The sequence below is a fragment of the Rousettus aegyptiacus genome, unplaced genomic scaffold, assembly GCF_014176215.1.
Source record: "Rousettus aegyptiacus isolate mRouAeg1 unplaced genomic scaffold, mRouAeg1.p scaffold_m13_p_4, whole genome shotgun sequence".
NCBI lineage: Eukaryota > Metazoa > Chordata > Mammalia > Chiroptera > Pteropodidae > Rousettus > Rousettus aegyptiacus.
In genome coordinates this window covers 104,479,515-104,499,900 of record NW_023416307.1, presented here as the reverse complement: position 1 = coordinate 104,499,900, position 20,386 = coordinate 104,479,515, and the positions used below count along the sequence as shown (strand labels likewise).

The following is a 20,386-nucleotide window of genomic DNA, read 5'->3' as shown; positions in this document are numbered from 1 at the left end:
TTTGTTTTGTTTGTCATCATCATAATGGGACTTCTCTGATTTGCAGGTAGGCTACAAGTGAGGGCTGGGTGGGCTAGCTTTCAGGGGAAGGAAATAACCCAGATTAGAAGCCAAATCCACAGTAAGCATTCTGTCATCACCCAATGAGGTGGTCATGCATAATCAGACCAAACACTACAAAGAAAAAGCAGTTTCCTAGTCATTTGAAGTGGCTAACTTCATAGTATCTTCCAATTAAATCAGTGGTGAAAGAGGTAACTAAAACCTCTAATGGGGACCCCCAGATTCATCAGGGCTAAACTGAAGACCAGCTTTAGTATTTATTTCCCCTCTGCCTGGAGAGAAAAAGAAAAAGAAGGGGAGTGAGATGAGCCAGGGCATTTTAAGTGACAGGTATGCGAGGAGAAGGAGAGGACAATATCTTTCATTCGCAGTTTCCCAGCTGTGGCTCATTAAGACTTTTCACTGCACATTGGCATGACCCGAAAAGCTTTAAAAAACCAAAACAAACAAACAAAAAACACAGTAACGCCTGTGCCCAGTGCCACTCTTGCCAACAGCCCCCTGACCCAAGGTTTTAACTGCCCTGGAACATAGCCTGGATGTCAAGGTAAAGCTCCCCAGGTTATTCTACCATGCAGCCAAGGACGAAGCCACTGCTTAACATTTGCTCAGTTTTGCTGCTTGCTGTACCCACCCCAGGTAGAGACAACGAGGAATGAGGAGGGAAATCAACTCCACTATTGTGCATAACAGTTCCCACGACAGGAATTGGTATAGAAGAAAGCTAATGACTCACAATCATACACACATGCTATGATCCACAAACTCCAACTGGTTCACAAGAGTGAGCCATAATGGGTACTAGCAAGTAAGGTCCGTTTCTAGGCAATGAAAGTAACCTCTGGCCCAGTCTCCTGCACCAGGCCTCTTGGTTCCATGTGGAGAACAAACTCCCTCACAACACAACAGCAAAAGCAGGGCTAGTCCTGACCATACCTGCAAGGTGCTTGGTAGAGAGTGGTCAGTGATAAATATGCACCACTACTACTTGGTGCATATTCACTAGATACCAGACACTATACTGGGGACATGTAGTATTTAGTGAATGCTCACATGTCGCTGTATCAGCAAATACCATGAGCAAACTGAGGCCCAAAAGAACATAGCCAGGATGATGAAGGCAGAACTGAAACCCAGATCTGTCTGATCCAGAACCTTCTCTTAACCACTATGTAGAACTGTCCCCTCTCTGTAAAGCCCTATGATGCAGAAATCAGAGTAAGGTGAAGAGATCCATTTGTACCTCCCTTTTTGCTACAGCTACTTGGTCTTTTCAAACTAATTTCATAGCAGCCTTCCCTAATCATAAATGTTTCTTAGCACCCAGAGGGTCTACAAAGAGACAGCTGAGCAGAGAGCAGTGGCCCCTAGAGAAGATACTCCATGAGTGCCACACGGGTGAGTCTAATACCTCTGCCATCCTTCACAGCATACATTTCCATCTGCTGGTTGAAGTTGGGAAGAAAAAATCCCCCACAAATTGGCACCTTTATCTCTGCTGTCCGGATATGAAAGGCATCCAGGAATCAAGGAAATTATGGAGGAGTTCACCTTGAAGTGATGTCTTACAGCCACTATGTGAGAGGCTGATGGCACAATCAAACAAGTCTGGGATCTATCTGCAGAGACCCACAGGAAGATGATTTTTCCTCACTGTGCCCTGAACGGACAAAAGATCATAACCAACTCAGGGTAACTAATGTGTGTGATTAGGAATCGGAGCAGCGGGTCAACCTAATCTTTAGAGGCAGGAGAAGCACTTCCTGTTACTCTGCATCAGTTAATGAAATTCACGCCAAGGGCTGCCCACAGTAAGTTCACCTGAGGACACCCTTACGGAGGCCTGCATACAGTTTTTAAGATGCTTGATGACTGCCTAGGAAGAAGCCTCTCAGCCTAGCCCCAGTGCAACATGTAGCCTTTTGGCTATAGTTCTGAGGTTTCTCCCTCCTAACATAATTAGATATGTAAGCATTTGAAATAACAAGACCCTCTCAGGCTCCCAAAACACAGACTTCCAAGTATACAGTGAGCACAATCCCCAGAGGTGGAGAGAAATGAGGTAAAGACCCACCTTTGCCAGTTCCTGTGCAACCTCCCACAAGTTTCTTGCCCTCTCTGTGCCTCGGGTGCCTCATCTGTAAAACATGCTCAACAACAGACCCTGTTTCTCCTAGGACTACAGAGGCAATACAATGAAATAATGCACAGGAAAAGACGTGGAGCAATGTCTGCCAACCTCAGTGTATCACATATGCTGATGATCACAATTTTCCACCTCAAAAGACTTAACCATATGAGACTGCCAACATTTTGACCCTTTTTCAACTACACAAAAAAAACCAAAACGGCAATTTTGCATGACTCAATACACTGAGCAGACTATTATATCTTTAAAGACCCTTACCTTTGAACAAGCAGGGTGAACCTAATATTCCTTTCGTATCGCCCAACAATGGCAGGCCTTATGAAAGGAAGGCCCGGCATAAACGCAAACACATTTCTTCCACTTGGGCTATAAAAGCTGAAAATGGCTCCCAGGTGTGAGCAGACACAATAGGCCCTGCCTTTTCTGCAAGGTCACCACACGGGTCAAAGTCAAGCCAGCCATTTTCGGATTAGGTGCACACGTTCACAAGGCTTCCCTAGAGGTAAGTGGATTAGAGAAGCCACCTGCAGGAAGTGGGCGAGGGGGAGGAGGAGGAAACAGTCCCAGTTGGAAGAAGACTGTTGATCCAGGCAGGGGCCAACTCCTTTCACATGGGAGATTGTGCAATCGACAGAACAGCTCTGCTTTCCAGCTCTGGTTCTGGTAGCCCTGGAGGGTTTCAGCACCCACCACTAAAAGGAGGCACCTCCCTCCCAGACGACGCATGCTTCACCAGCATCCTATTCCCACTGGGTCTTGGGCTATATTTAAAACTTACACAGTCATCAGGAAAAATGAGGAAGGGGGGAGCCAAACACATGACAAAAGCCAACTCTCAACAATAGAACCTAAGCTACAACTTCCCAAAAAAGGCAGTGACCTCCGTGACCAAGTTTCTATTCCACCGGCACACCTCTTCCTCAGCTCCCCAGACCCCACAGCTGGTGTTCGCTTCACTTTCTCAGCAAATGACTTGCAGATGTACCGCTCATCTGGCTGCCTCACCACCCCCACTCTCAAAGAAAAAAAAAAAAGAGAGAAGGAAAACGACAAGTCATGACTGTGTAACTTGGCAGGCTTGAGGCAGCGGCCACAGCAGCTCCTTTCCCAGCAAAAGTCACTGAGACTCAGGGCAAGAGGCAGTCTGCACTACAGAACCCCTGCGAAGTTTCTGGGACAGAGCTGCTTTCTTTGTAAATTGGGTGTTTAATTTTCTATTTCGAGGCTCATTGGTGGCACCTAGCATCTGATGAGGTTGTAGTTCTAAGAAACAGGGGTCCTGCTCTGCCTTCCAAAAGAAGCTCACTGGCGCCTCTAACAGCCTGCTCATTGACAAAGGAAACAGTGGGGAGGGGAAAAATAGACTTAAAATGGAACTAGCCATGATCTAGTAGTGCTCCTCCAAGCACTCAACGTGTTGGCGGGGCATGCAGGGTACTCCATCTGATATCATACCTTACGCTAACCTGGCAGGGGACTGAGAAAGGAGTTCCACATAAGGGAAAATTCAGCTAAAATGTCACTCTATCTGGGAACCTTCCCTGTCTTACACCCCGTCAGTGATAGCCGTGAGGAGCCCCTAGACATTCCCAGCTGGTGTTTGTATTACAATTGCCTGTTTACCCATCTTTCCCTGCAGCTGAATTGCGAGTTCCGTGAGGGCAAGAACTCCGGTCGGTGGGGCATGTTTGTTCATATGGGCTTCACGTGGGGAACATGGGGGCAAAGCTCACAGCAGCCTCAGCAGCCTTGCAGATGAGCCCCTGGTCTCTATCATAAACCAAGCTGGGCTTCCACCACTTTCTTTTCATCCCTTTGCCCTCCGATGACCAGGACGACAGCCTCTGGATGGCAGAAGGCCAAAAAACAAGAGGTAAGTAACCAGGTCAGGAACAATGAAGGTTGGGGGACAGGTGTGGGCCCTGGGTTTTGATTCCCCAATTAGCGCACAGGAGCGGGTGGGGGGGGGCCTACCCTCCTTTCAGATGCTTCTTTTAATTTCCACCTGGAACAAAGCAGTACCATTCAAGTCTTGAGAGGGCAAAGATTTATCTGATAATAGTAACTGATAATCAGCAGGAAAGTAAGTGGTGCTAAAAGTGACTCCTTGAGCTGGCTCCTGCTGCCCAGAGAGGCAGGACTGTAAGGAGAGCCATTAATACCCACACAATGAGATAATAACAGGTCTCCCACCAGGCCGGGCTGCTAAGCACTCCCTCCTCTGTAGGAACTGGTGATGATGAGCTGTTGGGGAAACTTACAGTGATCACCAATAAATAGAAAACTAAGCAGAGACAATCTGTAATTACCGTGGGCCTCAAACCTGCGCCCACAGCCAGATTCGTTCTGTCCACGCTCAGTGCCCACCGCTCCAAGCACGTACTAGGGCTTTTGAGACTCACTGGCCCAAATACCTATTGCTAAACCAGTGACATTAGGAACTTGTCTAAATAATTTACTGCCCCCCAAATGCTAAGCAGCTTGGTAATGAGAACTTAACACATGAAACTTTGCCTTCCATCCCAAATCCCTACATAAGCCCAGGCAGTGTTTCTCAAAGTAGGGGTTTCCCAGACCAGCAGCATCAGCATCACTTCGGTACTTATGAGAAAGGAAAAGTCTCTAGTTACCCACCCCAAATCTGTTGAATCAGAAACTGGGGCTGTGTCTTAGCAAGCCTTCCAGGTGATTCTGACCGATGGTCCAGTTTGAGAAACACATAGGTGGAGAAGACACATCTCCCGAGGGAATGGGTGTGATACTTTATACAGAGGAAAGAATCAGTTTACATCGACAAAAATCTGGGCAAACAAGGCAGAAACTGAGCATACCTCTGAAGACACTGAGAGAAACGGCAGTCCTCATTTTATATATGTTCTCATGTGCTATTTTCTGATGAGGATCAGTTTCCCTTTTGTGCCTGAGAACCACATGGAGCACAGGATACGCAAGGAACAAGGACATTCATTTAAACTTGACATGGGGCTTTTTAAACATTACTTTGCTCACAGTTTCTTCCTACAGTGTTTCAGTAACTATTAACTCCACACTCTTGACAAGAGTGCATAAAAAGACCCAGAGCAAATTAAGATGCCAATGACACAGGTAGTGTTTACTTTTATAGCCACACCCAAATGGCTGGCCAGGAAGACTAAATTGGGTTCTTAGTGGAAGACGCCCCTCTGAAGCAGAATGGAACAAGAGTTATCCATTTCCACACTGCCTACCTATCAAACTGATTAAGTCCACTCTTAAACGATTCATGGATACCCCAGCTAATTACTCCACAGAGAAGTACAAATGATCCTTCACCTTGATGAGAAGTGCTATGTCTGCCTCACCTTGTACACACACCTACAGTCCCAGCAGATGCAGCTATGTATCAACATGCACAGAACTTCATAGTCCAAGACCACCAACTCAACATTTTGAGACAAATTATTTCCTATTTTCAGGCATAAACCATGTATAAAAAAGGATTTCAATATCAATTTTCTATTTGTCTGCAAATGATGAGCTTATTCCAGGTGAGGCAATATGGAGAAAGTTTTAAGAGCAGCTAATTGAAGAGAAAGGCAAGTGGCCTCAACCCAACTCCTTGGAGAATACATCTGCCCTCCACACCCCACACCTCACACCCTCCCCCCCCCCAACACACACACACAGTTTTAGGAATGCCAGCTGACTATTTATTCCTCATTGTAATTTCACCTGTGCTTTACACCTGACTATTAACAGCCTTAGCTCAAATCCTGAAGCCAACTCTAATTTTCTGAAGTTGAGTTCTGGGTCTCTCCCTTTCTTCCTGACTTCCTGGTTGGGCCCTCTGAAAATATAATTCCTCTCCCCAGCCCTGAAGCAGCGGTGGCCAGATTGTCACTGCCTCCCCTCGAAGCTTGCTCTTCATTTATGCTTTAATGTGAATTGATCTTTGCATTAATGAGCCTGTAAAGAAGACTGATTTGGCCCGGCTTTTTCAGGAGCTTGGTAGGCACACTATATTGTTATTGATTTTCCTTCCCCAGCAGATCCAGCCAAGAAGAGCCATTCTTCAAGGCTTCAAGCTGTACCAACTCCACCCAGGGCTTCCTTCACTTTACCTCTCTCTTAGTGAACTCACAGACAGGACTCCTGGTTTCATTCCTTCTGGGTTTTATTCTCCGGAAGTGACAATAAAGAGATGTTAAATATTCTTACTTGTATTTAGTCGGTTTTTCTTTAGCTAAGGGGTCACAGCAAAATATAACTGTGTGGTCAAATCCACTTCTGATATTTTTATTTAAATTATTCATATTCTAAGTCTTCCAGGTCCACTTACTAACACAAGGGAAAAATACTTTCCTTTAAAAAATTAGTTTTCAGATTAGTGATTGCCAGGGGGCTGGGGGAAGGGGACAGGGGAAGTGACTGCTTAAAGGGTATGGGCTTTGTTCCATGGTGGTAACGATCTTCTGGAATTAGAGTATTGGCTGCACAACCTCGAGAATGTACTAAATGCTGCTGAACTGTATACTTAACATGTTTAGAAAGGTGAGTTATGTTAGTTTTATCTCAATAAATGTTTTCAAAAATATTTTTTTCAAGATTAGAAGTAAAAGGTATTTCGACGTGTTTTCATATACAACATAAATCTAAGAGATTTTAATAGTGCTATTACAAAGTCACAAGTATTTGTGTGTAACTAATTTTTGCCTAGTTCTCCTACCTGATCTAGGCCAAAGGCAGGGGGACAGTGAACAAGGCATAGTTAAGACAAGGTCTAAAATATACCACCAACTGGAAAAGAAGTTATGTGGACAAAGCCAAGCACCATATGGGAAAAATGCTACAGCTAATATTCAGGAGACAAAGAGCTGGCCCTGCTTTACAACTAAAGTCAATTTCACAGCAAGCATTTTACTCCTAGGACGGAAAAAAATCCAACCACTTCCACTGTAACCAATCTTCTCAATGCTACAAGTACAGTAACACCACAGGAAAAGCAGAAATTTTTCGTCACCAGAAATGTCACTTGCATATCACACAAAATTACTGTTGCCTTGGGAATTGTAACTTGAGTTTCCTGGACTTCAAATTTAAAAACAACAACAACAGCAGCAGCAGCAACAAAACCCTCACAAATGTGAAAATCTAATGGCAGATTTTGCCTGCATTTAACAAAAGTCTGAACTATTTTATGAAATTAGCTCCCTTGCTCCAACTCGATCCTATTAAAAGCTTTCCTTCAGTTTAATGCTTTTTTGTTATTAAGGACAAATGGCTTTGGCATTATCCTCAGAACAAGAGGCAAATAAATCTGCCCTTTGACAAATACTTTAATTGAATTAGATTCCTTTAATCAGAAAGTATTAACCAAGTGAAATTTTACTGAATGACTCCAGTTCCCCCTGATAGCAGAAAACTGTTTTGAAGCCCTGATAGTAAAGCCAGATGCAAAACAAACCCTTTCCCATGAGGCCCTCCCAACTGTGACCCCAACAAAAGAGGACCCTGGTAATTGGGGAATCAAAGCCTTGTCTCATGAACACAGAGCCAGGGCACTGACACAGACTCAGGGGACAGGAAACCAAACACAGAGATGGAGAGCCAACTTCCAGAGGCAAAAGTCCATAATTACAGGTGTCTGATCAGAAAACCACAAACCTGCTGCTTCTGCTAAACAACATAAAGCAGCAATAGTAGTTACACGACAGCAGGGTCAGGAATGTTTCTTTTGTGACACTACTGCCCAACTGTCAGTTTCTGAGTCACAGAAAGAATATGAAAGCTTCGAGGGTACTTTTACCATGTAATTCACCCTTCATTCAACAAATGAGACAAAAGCTATTCGTTCCAGGTCACAACATCATCTGATAGAGTTGAGTATGTGCCCAGTCTGCCCTTTTCCCTAACGCACCTACCTTATACAGCTGACTCTTAAACAACACCAGGGTTAGGAGGGCCAATACTCCACCCCCCATGCAGTCGAAAATCCATGTATACCCTCTGAATCCCCAAAAACTTTACTACAGTTGTCACTCAGTACCCACAGAGGGTTGTTCCCAAGACTTCCCACAGATACCAAAATCCAAAGATGCCTAAGTCCCTTGGTGTAGAACGATGCATACAGTTGGCCCTCTGCATTCTCAAAATCCTAACAGTAGATTGAAAATATTGTTTTTGATCTGTAGGTGGTTGAATCCATGGATGTGAAACCCATGTTTACTGAAAAAAAATCCACATAAAGTGGACCTGCGCAGTTCGAAGCCATGTTGTTCAAGGAAAACTACACGTGTCCAAATAAAGTTGTTTGGGCTCCTCTAACTCATGGCCTCACCCATCTAATCCCTTTGTTCTGTTCCTCTTGCACATTTTTATTATTTTTCTCATACTCCACATGCCCATAAAGGGAAGATGAGATAGGAATATGGAGACTAAGCCTACCTCTAACCTATCGCATTTTCAAACGTGTCAGGGGCTTCCCGTATGTGATGGCACTGAATCCTCAAGGTCACCCTGGGACGACCTCTGGGCCCCAACATCAGGAACACAGAAGGTGCCGACTAAATGTTTGTTGAACATGCGACATGTTTTAATTCTATAGTTCTGAAATGCCACAGATTCATCAGCAAAACATGTTCTTCAAAGACTGAACGATTGGAATCGTTACGTGGAAGTCTTCCTTCGTATGTCAGGATGGGAAAGTAATGCTCACCTACTGCCCACTCTGTTATTTTCTCCCCTGTACTTTGCAAGGTCCACTTTGGACATAAAGAAAGGCATGAAGGGTGACAGCAAAATTATCTGTAGTCTGCTACCCAGATAACCTAACTTTGCAGGCACTATATCCAAGCAGCTGGTCTAAGATCAGGGAACACGAGACCCTCAGAGAAAAGGAAGATAAAGATCCTTCAGTTTCTGTAGTTTCAGAGAAATCACTGACAGAGTCAGATGGAGACCAGCTTCAGGCCAAAGTGGTGGCTGCCAACACTAACCTGCATTTTCCAAACTCAATCAAAACCAGAGGGAGTCTTTTTCCCCCACTACTTTACATATTTTAACTCTGTCTAATGGAATAGCAGGAATAAGGCCAAACAGCCCCAGTGCTCCAGGCACTTGGGCCAAGGAACAGAAATGTATTTTTAGTCAGTAGAGTAAGGCACGATTCAAAATGCCACAAGGCCTTGGGGTAAAGCTAGGGGCCCTGCCTATCTGTGGTACAGGGTGGTTCAGAGTCACCTGCCACACTCCTGCATCCAGCGCATGGCGGTAGGTAAAGGAGTGATGCACAGGCATTTGTGTCCAGTCTCAGTTCTCAAACTTGCAACTTACAAGAACTCAGGGAGCCTTAGTTTCCTATTAGTAACACAAAGATGTCCTCTGTGGCCCTAGATTCCCAACCAAGACAGGAGCAAAGGGAGTGAAAACAAGGCTTCTCAAACTTGAGTGAATGGGCAAATGACCAGGAGACCTTGTTAAAGTAACTTCTGACCCAGCAGGGCTGGGATGAGGCCTGAGATTCTGCATTTCTAAGGAGCTTGGTACTGATACAACACTGCTGATCCAGAAGCCATACTTTAAGTAGCAAGGAGTTAAAAGTACCTTCCAGTTCTTGGCTCTATGAACATGAGGGATTATCATGTCCCTAATTAGCCTCAGGTAAGGGTAATTCATGTAATTTAGTCAGCAATTAAACACCTTCCAGATGCTGAGTGCATGGGTTAAATGCATACAAAAGAAAGTCAGAGACCCTTGCCTGTCAATCTTGGGACAAAGGGCCATAACCTTCATTCCAGCACAACACAGGAATAAGGACTGACTCACAAATCCTGTGGCCCTAAAGGTGAAATCATGCCAAGGCATAAGCAGCAACCTACGATGTGCATGATCCCAGGAGTTTCACAGACATTCCACCTCCCTCAAACCACAGCCTCACTTTTCCTATGTGTAAACAAGTCACAAACACATTCTATAAATGAGGATAATGAGGTTCAGAGAGATTAAGTTGTCTATCCAGGACACAGAGCTGGGCCAAAATTCTAACCCTGTTACACAACCCCACAGTGTCTCAAAAGGGTTAAGTCTGAGAAGGTGTTTCACAGAGATAGAGCACCTCCCGAACACAGGGCCTGCTGCCAGCAAAAACCTGAAAGCGCGAGCTACACCAGCAATCTTACGGATGATTCCTTTCTGCCAAGTCCCTCTGCTGAGCCTCAGTGTGGAGAAAAGATACATACAGGTGAGCAAACGAGTTATAACACCAGCAAAATCAAAATCAAGTAAAAATATGCAGGGCTGGAGTAGAAACAGGAAATTCATCATGGAGAGGGAGGTGCTCTGCTCAGAAAAGCTGCCAATAAGATCTGGTCAAGAAAACTGTTGGACTCATAACTGGTTTATCTGGAAAGACTTCTGGGTGAGTTCAGAAAGAGCAAGCACCTCCACCTGACTGCAGAGGAAGTGGGTAACTCTTGAGCAAAGGCTCTCAACAGCTCCAACAATAACATATCTCGCAGCTTGCCTCCTTCCTTCCTTCCTTCCTTCCTTCCTTCCTTCCTTCCTTCCTTCCTTCCTTCCTTCCTCCCTCCCTTCCTCCCTCCCTCCCTTCCTTTCTTTTTCATTTAAGTCTCTTTGTACCCTTTTTCATTGTCAGTGTGCTGCCTATAATAACCAACAGATTGCCTGTTGTCTCACACTTGACCAAAACTACTAATTCCTTACTTCTAATGTTGATTTCAGGGGTTATTTTCTTTTTTAAAGCCATAAAAGTGAGCTGAATCATGTCACCAAATTCATTGGCACATGCTGTCTTATAATTCACACAGCTTCCTTTAACTTTAGTTTATTCACCCAAATTGCAGCTTAACCTCTAAAACCAAGAAATTTAATTCTTTGTACCGCCGGGCATTAAAAAAAAAAAAGCAATCCTCCACCCCCACCCCCAAATTAGAGATGAGGCAAAACTTCCAGGTTTTAATTCTTACAAAGCCCCAAAACGGCAAGCAAGGCATTTGTTATGATCATTAGGGCTACATAAAGCAAGGCCCTTCTTAACCAGTGAGTACAGAAACACAGTTTTCCTGCCACCAAATGTCAGCAAGATAATCCCACAGCCTTACCATCCAGCCCAAGGTCCCCCGAATGTACCACTTACAGAAAGAGAGAGACGATATGAGATGAAGCAGCACCCAGGGACGGTATGGCTGTCAACTCATTGTTACTGAGGTACCTGTAACAATGCAAAGAAATTAATCAGTTAAATTGTTTAAATTAGTTTGAAATCATCTACATATCAGAGAAATTAGAAAAACAGGGCTGAGTTGGCCACGGTAGTGTTGAATAAAAGATCAAGAAGTTAAAAGTGAGTTCTTAAAGGAAGAGAAGTCATGTGAGGTCACAAAATCTATCACATCTATGGTTTAAAAATAACACTCAGGGGGTGCCTCTCGTCTTCTAGGAGCTTCCAATCTAACTCAGAAATCAAGGCTAACAGACAAAGAACTGCGACAACAGGCCAAGATGCGTGCAGCAGAACAAAAGTGCTCCAAGACCGTCAAGGAGAGCATTCCTTGTGGGCTGAAACGGTCAGAAAAAGAATCTGAGGAGAAAAGACCTTCCTCTCTTGGGTGTTTTCACACATCTGTGACACAGTGGTCTCTACCCTCTTCAGAGGGCAACATGCTGGGACCCAGAGCCAGGGACACACACATGTTTGGAGTTCCCAGGAGCTTGGATATGTGAGGCAGTTATTCCAATGCCTCACCGGTACAATAACAAAGGAGCTGGACTTGGAAATGCTCCTCTATTTGAGATTCCAAGTTCTCTGAACTCTCATGAAGCCTCCAGACGTGTTTCCCAGGCATATATACATATAGACACACAACTCTGCACTCAGATGTTTTGAAAATTCTCCACAGACCACAGATATTCTCCAAGCTCCCCTCCTGCTGGAACACTGTAAATCTGTATTTCCATAGTTCACAACTCTAAACGGAAGGGGAAGCCTGCAAACCAAAACATGGCTTGACCAGACTGCCCCCAGAGGCTGTACAATCCCGGCCTCCTTACAAGGACATGTATTTCCAAATCTGAGAAGAGGCTCCAAAATCAGACTTGTGAAGTGAGCCCAAAAATCCTTAAGAAAGCCAAAACAGAAATCAGGCTTTCTGCCAGGTGATGGGCTAAAAAAAAAATTGTATCTGTGATGCAGAATCAAGGGGATATAAAGCTGGGTTATCTTAACCTCATTTTTTTTTTAAGAGAGTATGTCTTACATAGACCATCTCGTTACTGTTTAAAGACAAGGCCACTGAACGACAGCTGTATTCAGACAAGTACACAGCTAGCATTTGCTTGAACAGAATAATCTGGTTGCCTGCCATCTTTTATAGAAGTGAATAGGAAAAAAAAGGAAAAGGCCTTGAATTATCTCATTTGCTTTCTTCAGTGCCAAAACCAGTTAGAGATGAAGCTTGGCAATTACTGGGCCATGGGACACAAAATGTCTGTTTCAATAGCTTCATGACTGAAGCATCTGGCAGAGAGAAAGCAGATCCGTATCATGTGGCAAATCCTTTCTCCACTTAAAGAGACCTGGTTTGTGTGTTGAAGTAGACAATTAATTACTTTAACAGTCTCTTATCTGACTCCCGCTCCCCGCCCCCCATACTCAGATTATTTCTGCTTCACCTTTTCCCTCCTCCAACTCAGCAGTGATCCATTTCCCATCTTGGTACAGATACTGAAAACTCTCCACCAATCTGAATCTCTACTAATAAATTTTCATAGTACCATCAATGTACTTATTACTAAAAGAGATATCAGAGCAAGAAAAACAAAGGTCAGGGGTCTGTTGCCAACAGGCAAGCTTATTTAAAAACTCTTAATTTCCTAGAGATTTATTCTAGAACACGGATAATGTTGCTAATAGTAATAATAATTTAATAGCAGCAGCTAACTTATCGAGGGCTTACTGTGTACCAGGCATGGCTCAGAACTTTTCAGTGTACTAACTCATCTCTAGATTCATAGGGGGAAGATCCTGTGAACATTTGCATTGTACCAATGAGGACCATGAAACACTGATATGTTAAATAATTTGATGAAGGTCGCCAGCAGGAAGTGGCAGTGGCCCTGGGAGTCTAGCCCCAAAGTCTAGATTCTTAACCATTACTCTCTATTTCTTTATAACTATAGCAACAACTAACTCAACGTGCATTATGGAACTTCATCATTAAATCCCTGAGTTAGATATCAGGTGCCACTACTGTTCCTTGCCTTACAGGTAAGTTCTCAAACTTATGTTTCAATTCAAGTCACTATCCCAGGGTCACAGATAAGAGCTGAAACCAAGTGCAACTGCAAGTCAGAGAAGATCAATAAGCAAAAAAGCCCATGGAAAGCTCCTAATCCCCTAGGTCTTGGGTCCTCATCCCTACACCCCCTGGCCGCAGACTGGTAATGGTTCATGGCCTGTTAGGAACCAGGCTGCACAGTAGAAGGTGAGCAGCAGGCAGTCAAGTGAAGCTTCATCTGTACTTGCAGCCACTGCCCAGAGCTAGCATCTCTGCCTCAGCTAGACCTCAGATCATCAGGCATTAGATTTAGGAGCACTGGTCCCTGGTGCCAAAAAGGTTGGGGACCACTGCCCTAGGTGACATGGTAGTTTTGTTTCAGCCTGCTCGGAATCTGACTTGACTTTACATCTGAAACAAAATAGTACAGACTTCTCTACAGGGAAACTTTTGCTGAATGAGCTTGGTCTCAGGTCAGCCCTACCGCACACATGACAACTGCTCCACCCAATTTTACAAAAATAAATGAACAAGGAAAAGCGGCATCATAATAATTATTCAAATTTTGACAAAACTGCTGGAAGGAGAACATACAGGTGCAGCAGATCAGTACTAAAGATAAATGGGGCGTTTTATGTCTGGATCAGCAACCCTGAGTCAATAGGGTAAGGCCAAAATCGCAAGCTCTAATCTTAACAGGGCTGTCTGATTTAGGAAGAGGACAGCTGGAGCCCAAAGAAGAACTGTATGGCCAGCTTACTTCTCGATCATGTCTATGAAAAAAGGACCACTAGCTAAATGTAAGTCTGTTAGCTCCACCAGTATGACTTTCTCTTTGTTCACTCTGTCCCTGCTGAAGCAAGAATACTATCCTCAGAAGGCAATGGAGGTTGAACTGGCTCTGAGGAATGACCAACTTGCCAGACTGAAATAGAGACTGGTCAAAAATAGCACAGCTGGAGCCTGGAGGGAAAGGGCCCTGGGGAAGTTTAGCACAGTCTCCATCATTAAAGAAATTGTCGGAATTTAAGATAGCGTTTAATGAAATCTTCGGAATATCTAAGGTTGTGGAATCTTCTACCTTTCATACTCCCCCAAATATGCTTCCATCCACGGCACTAAAAATCCTCTACAATGTCTGGCTTCCTTTTCCTGATTGATGATTCTGGATCAAGAGGTGCCCAGATGCATTGGGCCATAAACTAGGAATCACAACCCACCCCTGGAGCTAGAAGTGTGAATAAGGCAAGTGGGGCTGCGTGGACCACCTGGCCCCAGGGCAAACTCTGGAGGTGGGCCTTCTGGGCCTCAGCAGTCTCCGAAACTTCCATTTACTTGGCTTAGTGAAATTTTACATCTTGCAAAATGTAAAAAGGGGGCCAGTTCAGGGTACTTATTATTACCTAATTGGATTAGGCTTCAACCATGAAAACAAACCCATCGAGCAATTTTGGATTATAGAGCTATTGGAGTTTTTGTTTGTTTGTTGTTTGCCTTATTTATTAGCTGTTGTAAGTACACAGTAAAATTTTCAAACCATTTCAAGAGAATAACAGGACTATACAGTGAAAAAAAAAGCTTCCTTGCACTTCAATCCTCTGGTCTGCCTCCAAGAGGAAGCTTCCTGCTGCCAGCTATTAGAGATAGATGACATATACAGGTTTGTTTGTTTTTTTACAATAATGTGCGTGTCTTATACAGACTGTTCTGTACTACAATTTCTCTCTTAGTAGTGTATCTTAGAAATCTCCACAATTCTTTTAACCAGCTACAGAGTATTCCTCTGCTGGTATGAATAGAATGAATGACCCATGATTTATATAGCCATTCCACACTATTAGTAGACACTTCGATTGTTTCCAAACACAAAGAGAGCTGCAATAAATAATAGTCAGAGTTGGGCAGCAGGCTGGAACTTTGGTTTTGCTTCTTTAAAGGGAAAAAGTCGTCAATCGTAGGTAGGAGCCTAGGTTTGGGAGTCAGGGCCACTTAATCAATCACTACTATTATTAGTGCTTTTAGTTATTCAAGAATAGGACATACTAAATAATAGCTAGCAAGACTTTATGATATGTAGTTTGTATACCAGATGGCCAGATATAGATGTTTTAGTATAGTGATATTTTAATCATAAGCAATAATAATAACTGTGAACATTTATTACTCTGGTCCAGGCTCCGAACTGAGTGCTATACATGCAGTGCCTCACTGAATGACATGTCAACCCTTTGAGGGAGGTACTAAATTCCTACCCTGCCTTAAGAGAAACCGAGGCACAGCTACAGAGCACGAATTATTCTAAAGGAATTTTACAGCTTGGATTTCTAAATCAGACACACCTGGGTTACATTCAACCCAAATCCTACCCTTTACCAACTGAATGGCCTTCAGCATGTCAACTAACCTTACTGTGCCTTAGTTTCTTCTTTCAAAAATGTAAAGAACACCAAGTACCAATTTCATAGGTTTTTGGCAGGATCTGGATGAAATAATTACAACAAACAGCTTAGGATATAGCCAGATAGAAAGTAAATGTTAACAGGTGGCAGTAATTTAAAGCCAAAACGCAGTGCCTCAAAACGACACCCCCTCATTATTCCACCCCTCCCTTAAGCGCACCACACACACACTGGAGAGCATAAGCCTGAGACACAAGAGGCTGCACCATAAATACCCAGAGGCAGAGCCCGCTCTGCCTTCTTTGCTGTCTGCAGGAACATTTTAGGTCAATGGCCCTGGAAAGCACACAGCAGCACCCACATGAAGCATTCTCGGGCCAGGCAGCAGTAACACGATCCCAGTGCAGTTTTTAAAGAGAATGGTATAAATAGCCCCTCTTATTAATAGAGGAGCCTCGCAGTCCGGGACCCCTGGCTGGAGGCCTCCCTGGTGGGCTTTCCTCAGAGCTGTGGGCAGTGAAGACCGTGTGGCTTGGCAGCAGCTGCACAAGTGTCCTCACGTCCTCCAGGGGCCTCCAACGGGTTCGCTTTCTCTCTCCAATCAGCCCACAGTGTTCTGTGGTTCCAGGTCTCCAAAATAAAACCACTGCTAAAAACCACCGCCAGTTGCTTTGCCAGCCTGTGGTTCCCCTCTCGCTGAGGTTTCCAGACTAGCGTGGCTGTACAGGGTTTAAAAGAAGCGAGAACTCCTAGGAAACCCTCGAGCCCAGTTAATTTAGAAGCAGTTGTGTGTCAACTATGATTTTTTCCTTCAATATCTTTCCCCAACTCACCACCTCTCACTCCTGACAGCCTCTTTCTGCCTCCATAATGTATCAGAATTCCCTTAGGGAAAGGCCGAGATATTTTATCAGTGAGACGTTCCACTGCTCTGGGCACCACAGAATTTGTCTCATTCATCCCACAATGCAACACCAGGGACTGAAGGCAGTCACAGTGGTGAAAGGTTCAACCTATCAGCCCTCAAGGATTTGTTTCTTAACAATGCACCCAATTTGGGTAGCTGTCGATTAGAAAGTAGAAGAGAAAAAGAAATAACATTCGGTAAGTCCTTCCTATGTGTAAGGCCCTGGACAAAATCTCCAATTAATAATTATAATAATAACAATAATGTTATTATGTCCACACCGCACAAGAGGAAGGCAAGCACTGAAGTGCTAAATAATTTGTCCAAGGATACAGTCTGGTAAGGGACAGAAACAACTCAAACCCAGGTCTGTCTGCTACCATAATGTGTGTTTTTCCTACTATATCATATTATATCCATATGATGCAATCTGTCTTTATAACTCCCACACTCAGGAAAGTAGTGTTGCTACAGAGAGCATGGGACAGCAGTTAGACTGGAGTGCAGGCCCAGTTCTACCACTTACCAGCTGTGCAATGCCAGTCAATTCTCTGTTCCTTGCTTCCTTTAACTATCTGAAAAAAGTATAAGTGACAATATGCAGCATAGTGCTTAGCACAACGGCTAGCTATGGTCAACTTCCATGAGCGTATTTGCAAGAGGAAGGACAGAAGTCACGCTCAAAACAGAAGGCATACAGGATGAGGTTAGGAGCCTCACCCTGCCTATAAATGCAACAGGTGTTCAGAGGAGGGAGAAAAGCCAAGTTGTGAGGGGAAAAGGGAGGGTGGACTTGGAGGACGTGTGGATTTGGGTAAGAGGTCTGGAGAAATTAGAGGAAACACTCTGTACCTAGAAAGAGAAGACTGGTGTAGAAAGAGTGATACAAGTTGATAAACATTGGATTTTCTGTGTTTAAAATCTTCAGTTGAATGTTGCAGGTTAAGATGGGGGATGTAGGAATTTAGGGCAGTGCAGCTTCAGGAGTAAATGAATAAGATTTAGAATCGAATGGATCTGAATTCAACTCTCAGGTTTACCAATCATTAAATACTGCACAGGTTTACTTAACTTCTTCTCCAAGCTTCTTTCCTCTTCTGTAAAATGGAGAAAATTATTGTAAAAAAAAACAAACAAACAAAAAAAAAAAACAGTCTACAGCTATGCTACCCTGAAACAAGCCTGATTCTCTCTGATATCAGAAGCTAAGCAGGGTCAGGCCTGGTTAGTACCTAGATGGGACCACCTAGGAAGACCAGGTGCTATAGGCATAAAAAAGAGGAGAGGGGAGGGGAGAAGAGGGGAGGGGAGGAGAGAGGTTTGTAAGCTGACAAGGTCCTTACAATCTGTGAGGTCAACCAAAGGGGTTGCCTTGCCTTAAAAAAAAAAAAAGAAAGAAAGAAAGAAAGAAATAATTTATATCATAGTGTTGGTATGAGTCAGGTCAAATGAAGTAGTATTCATCAAAGATTTGGCATGATGCTGCTATAATTGCTGTGGCTGTTGTTACATGTGAAATTTATTTTTAGGACTCATAACCACACGGGCATATAAAGTACAGCACAGGGAATATAGTCAATAGTATTATAACTATGTATGGTATCATATAGGTACTAGACTTATCAGGGGGATTACTTCGTAAGTTATATAAATATCCAACTATGATGTATACTCTGAAAATAATATAATATTCAATGTCAACTATAATTGAAAAAAATAAAGTACAAACAAACAAACAAACAAACAAAAAACAAGACTCATAACCAGCATCCCCAGTGAAAGACAGGCAGAAGTCATATGTTCTCACTTCAGATCTGGGTGGGGTATAATTTCCAAAAGGTAGAACGCAACAGAAGGCTGTAGGTTCAGGGAGCCAAACCAATGAAAGTTGAAAGCCTGTTAGGGGAAGGAACAAATGAAACAGGAGAGCCAGAGAGAACAACACAGAAAACTGCTCACAGGAGTATCTACCATGCCCCTAGCTGATGGAGGTGGGCGGAAGAGGTGGGTAATGATGGTTGGAACTGTGGGCCATGTTAGGTCCAGGACCTGGCCACATAGCCATACCCACTCATGCAGGCCAGGCACAATGGCCCTCATCCTGTTCCTTCCCTGAGGCCCTGTATTTGCAGTCCTTCCTGTACACATCATTCATATCTGCTCAACTGTCATCTTCCTGACCATCCAGCTCTGTTATCACCCCTCCAAAATTACAAAAGAAAAACTCCTTACATTACTGTGTTCTCTTCCCCGCCTTACACTTACCACTAGTAAGTCTTACTAATTTCCAGTGCATGTCTTCCCCTATCTTAATGTAAACTCTGAGAGAGAATAAGTTTGTCTGCAGGGCCGGGTTTGGGTGAGGAGAAATACAACACTTAAGGGGCTGCCAAAAAAAATCAGTAACCAGGATAAAGACTATTTTACTGTAGTATTTTTAAAAAATCAAAATGAATGTACATAAAATCCATGATGAACAAAATATCTACATTTTAACATCAAGACAGGATCAGCAATAGTACCATATCGAGCCATACTGGAACTTGAGGGCAAAAGGAAAAAATAAGTCACTGATCTTGTCTTTACTTAAACTTTTTATATTTCACTTATTATGGATTTCTTTACATTCACTTTTATTTTTTAAATATTGCATTAAAATAAACTTTATCTCAAATGCTGAGTTTCTGGTGCCCCCTTAAATTCTGTACCTGAGGCAAATGCCTCACTTGCCTCAACCCAGTCCCAACCCTGTCTGTCTGTCCTATTTACCACTGTACTCCCAGCGCCCAGAGCAATGTCTGGCAAATGGGACACACTCAAATAAACGTTAAAGGAAAGCTTGAATAATGCCAAAAGAAATACCCCAATTTTTTGTCCAATCCTAAAAAGAACCACTAAGCTTGGAGACTTAACACACAGAAAATGGATATCCTAACCACAGACGTAAAAGATAGCCTGGATCAGGAAGAAACACTGGGTTATGAACCCAACCAGCTACTTGATAAACTAGGTTTATCATCTTGGGTGACTATGTTGGGTTCAATTGTATCTGCTCAAAATTTATATGTTAATTTATATGCTAACCTTTAAAACTTTAAAATATGACTGTATTTGGAGACAGGGTCTTTAAAGAGGTAATTAGGGTTAAATGAGGTTATATGGATGGGCCTTCATCCAGTATGACTGTTGTTCTTCTAAGAGGACATTTTGGACACACACAAGATACACCAGATGTGCATGCACAGAGGAAAGGGCAACAGGAGGGCGGCCATCTGCAAGCCAAGGAGAGAAGCCTCAGAGGAAAACAACCCTGCCAGCACCTTGGTCTTGGACTTTCAACTTTCAGAATTGTGAGAAAATAAATTTCTGTTGTTTAAAGTCACCCACTGTGGTATTTTATTATGGTAAATGAACAGAGTGACTCACTTCAAACTTCCTTGCCACCCCCACCACTAGCCTATTGACCCCATCAGAAAATGAGGATCCTGGACAAAGTAGTATTGCAAAGGGTTTCTTCCAACTCTGATGTTCCTCCAACTGTGGAAGGGTAAACCTTTTTTTAACCCATTTCCCATTGGCCCAGAGAATACTCGCT

The 20,386-nt window shown here is 43.5% G+C and overlaps 1 protein-coding gene and 1 pseudogene across 1 annotated transcript in view; one reads left to right on the top strand and one right to left on the bottom strand.

The window, feature by feature from the left end:
* LRIG1 (leucine rich repeats and immunoglobulin like domains 1) overlaps positions 1-20,386 on the bottom strand; it is a 110,963-nt gene that overhangs the window by 53,210 nt on the left and 37,367 nt on the right. Inside the window, exon 3 of the mRNA XM_036219903.1 lies at positions 11,346-11,420. Coding sequence (XP_036075796.1) covers positions 11,346-11,420 — 75 coding nt within the window. The remainder of the gene's footprint in view (positions 1-11,345; positions 11,421-20,386) is intronic.
* On the top strand, positions 17,945-18,062 carry LOC118602158 (annotated as a pseudogene).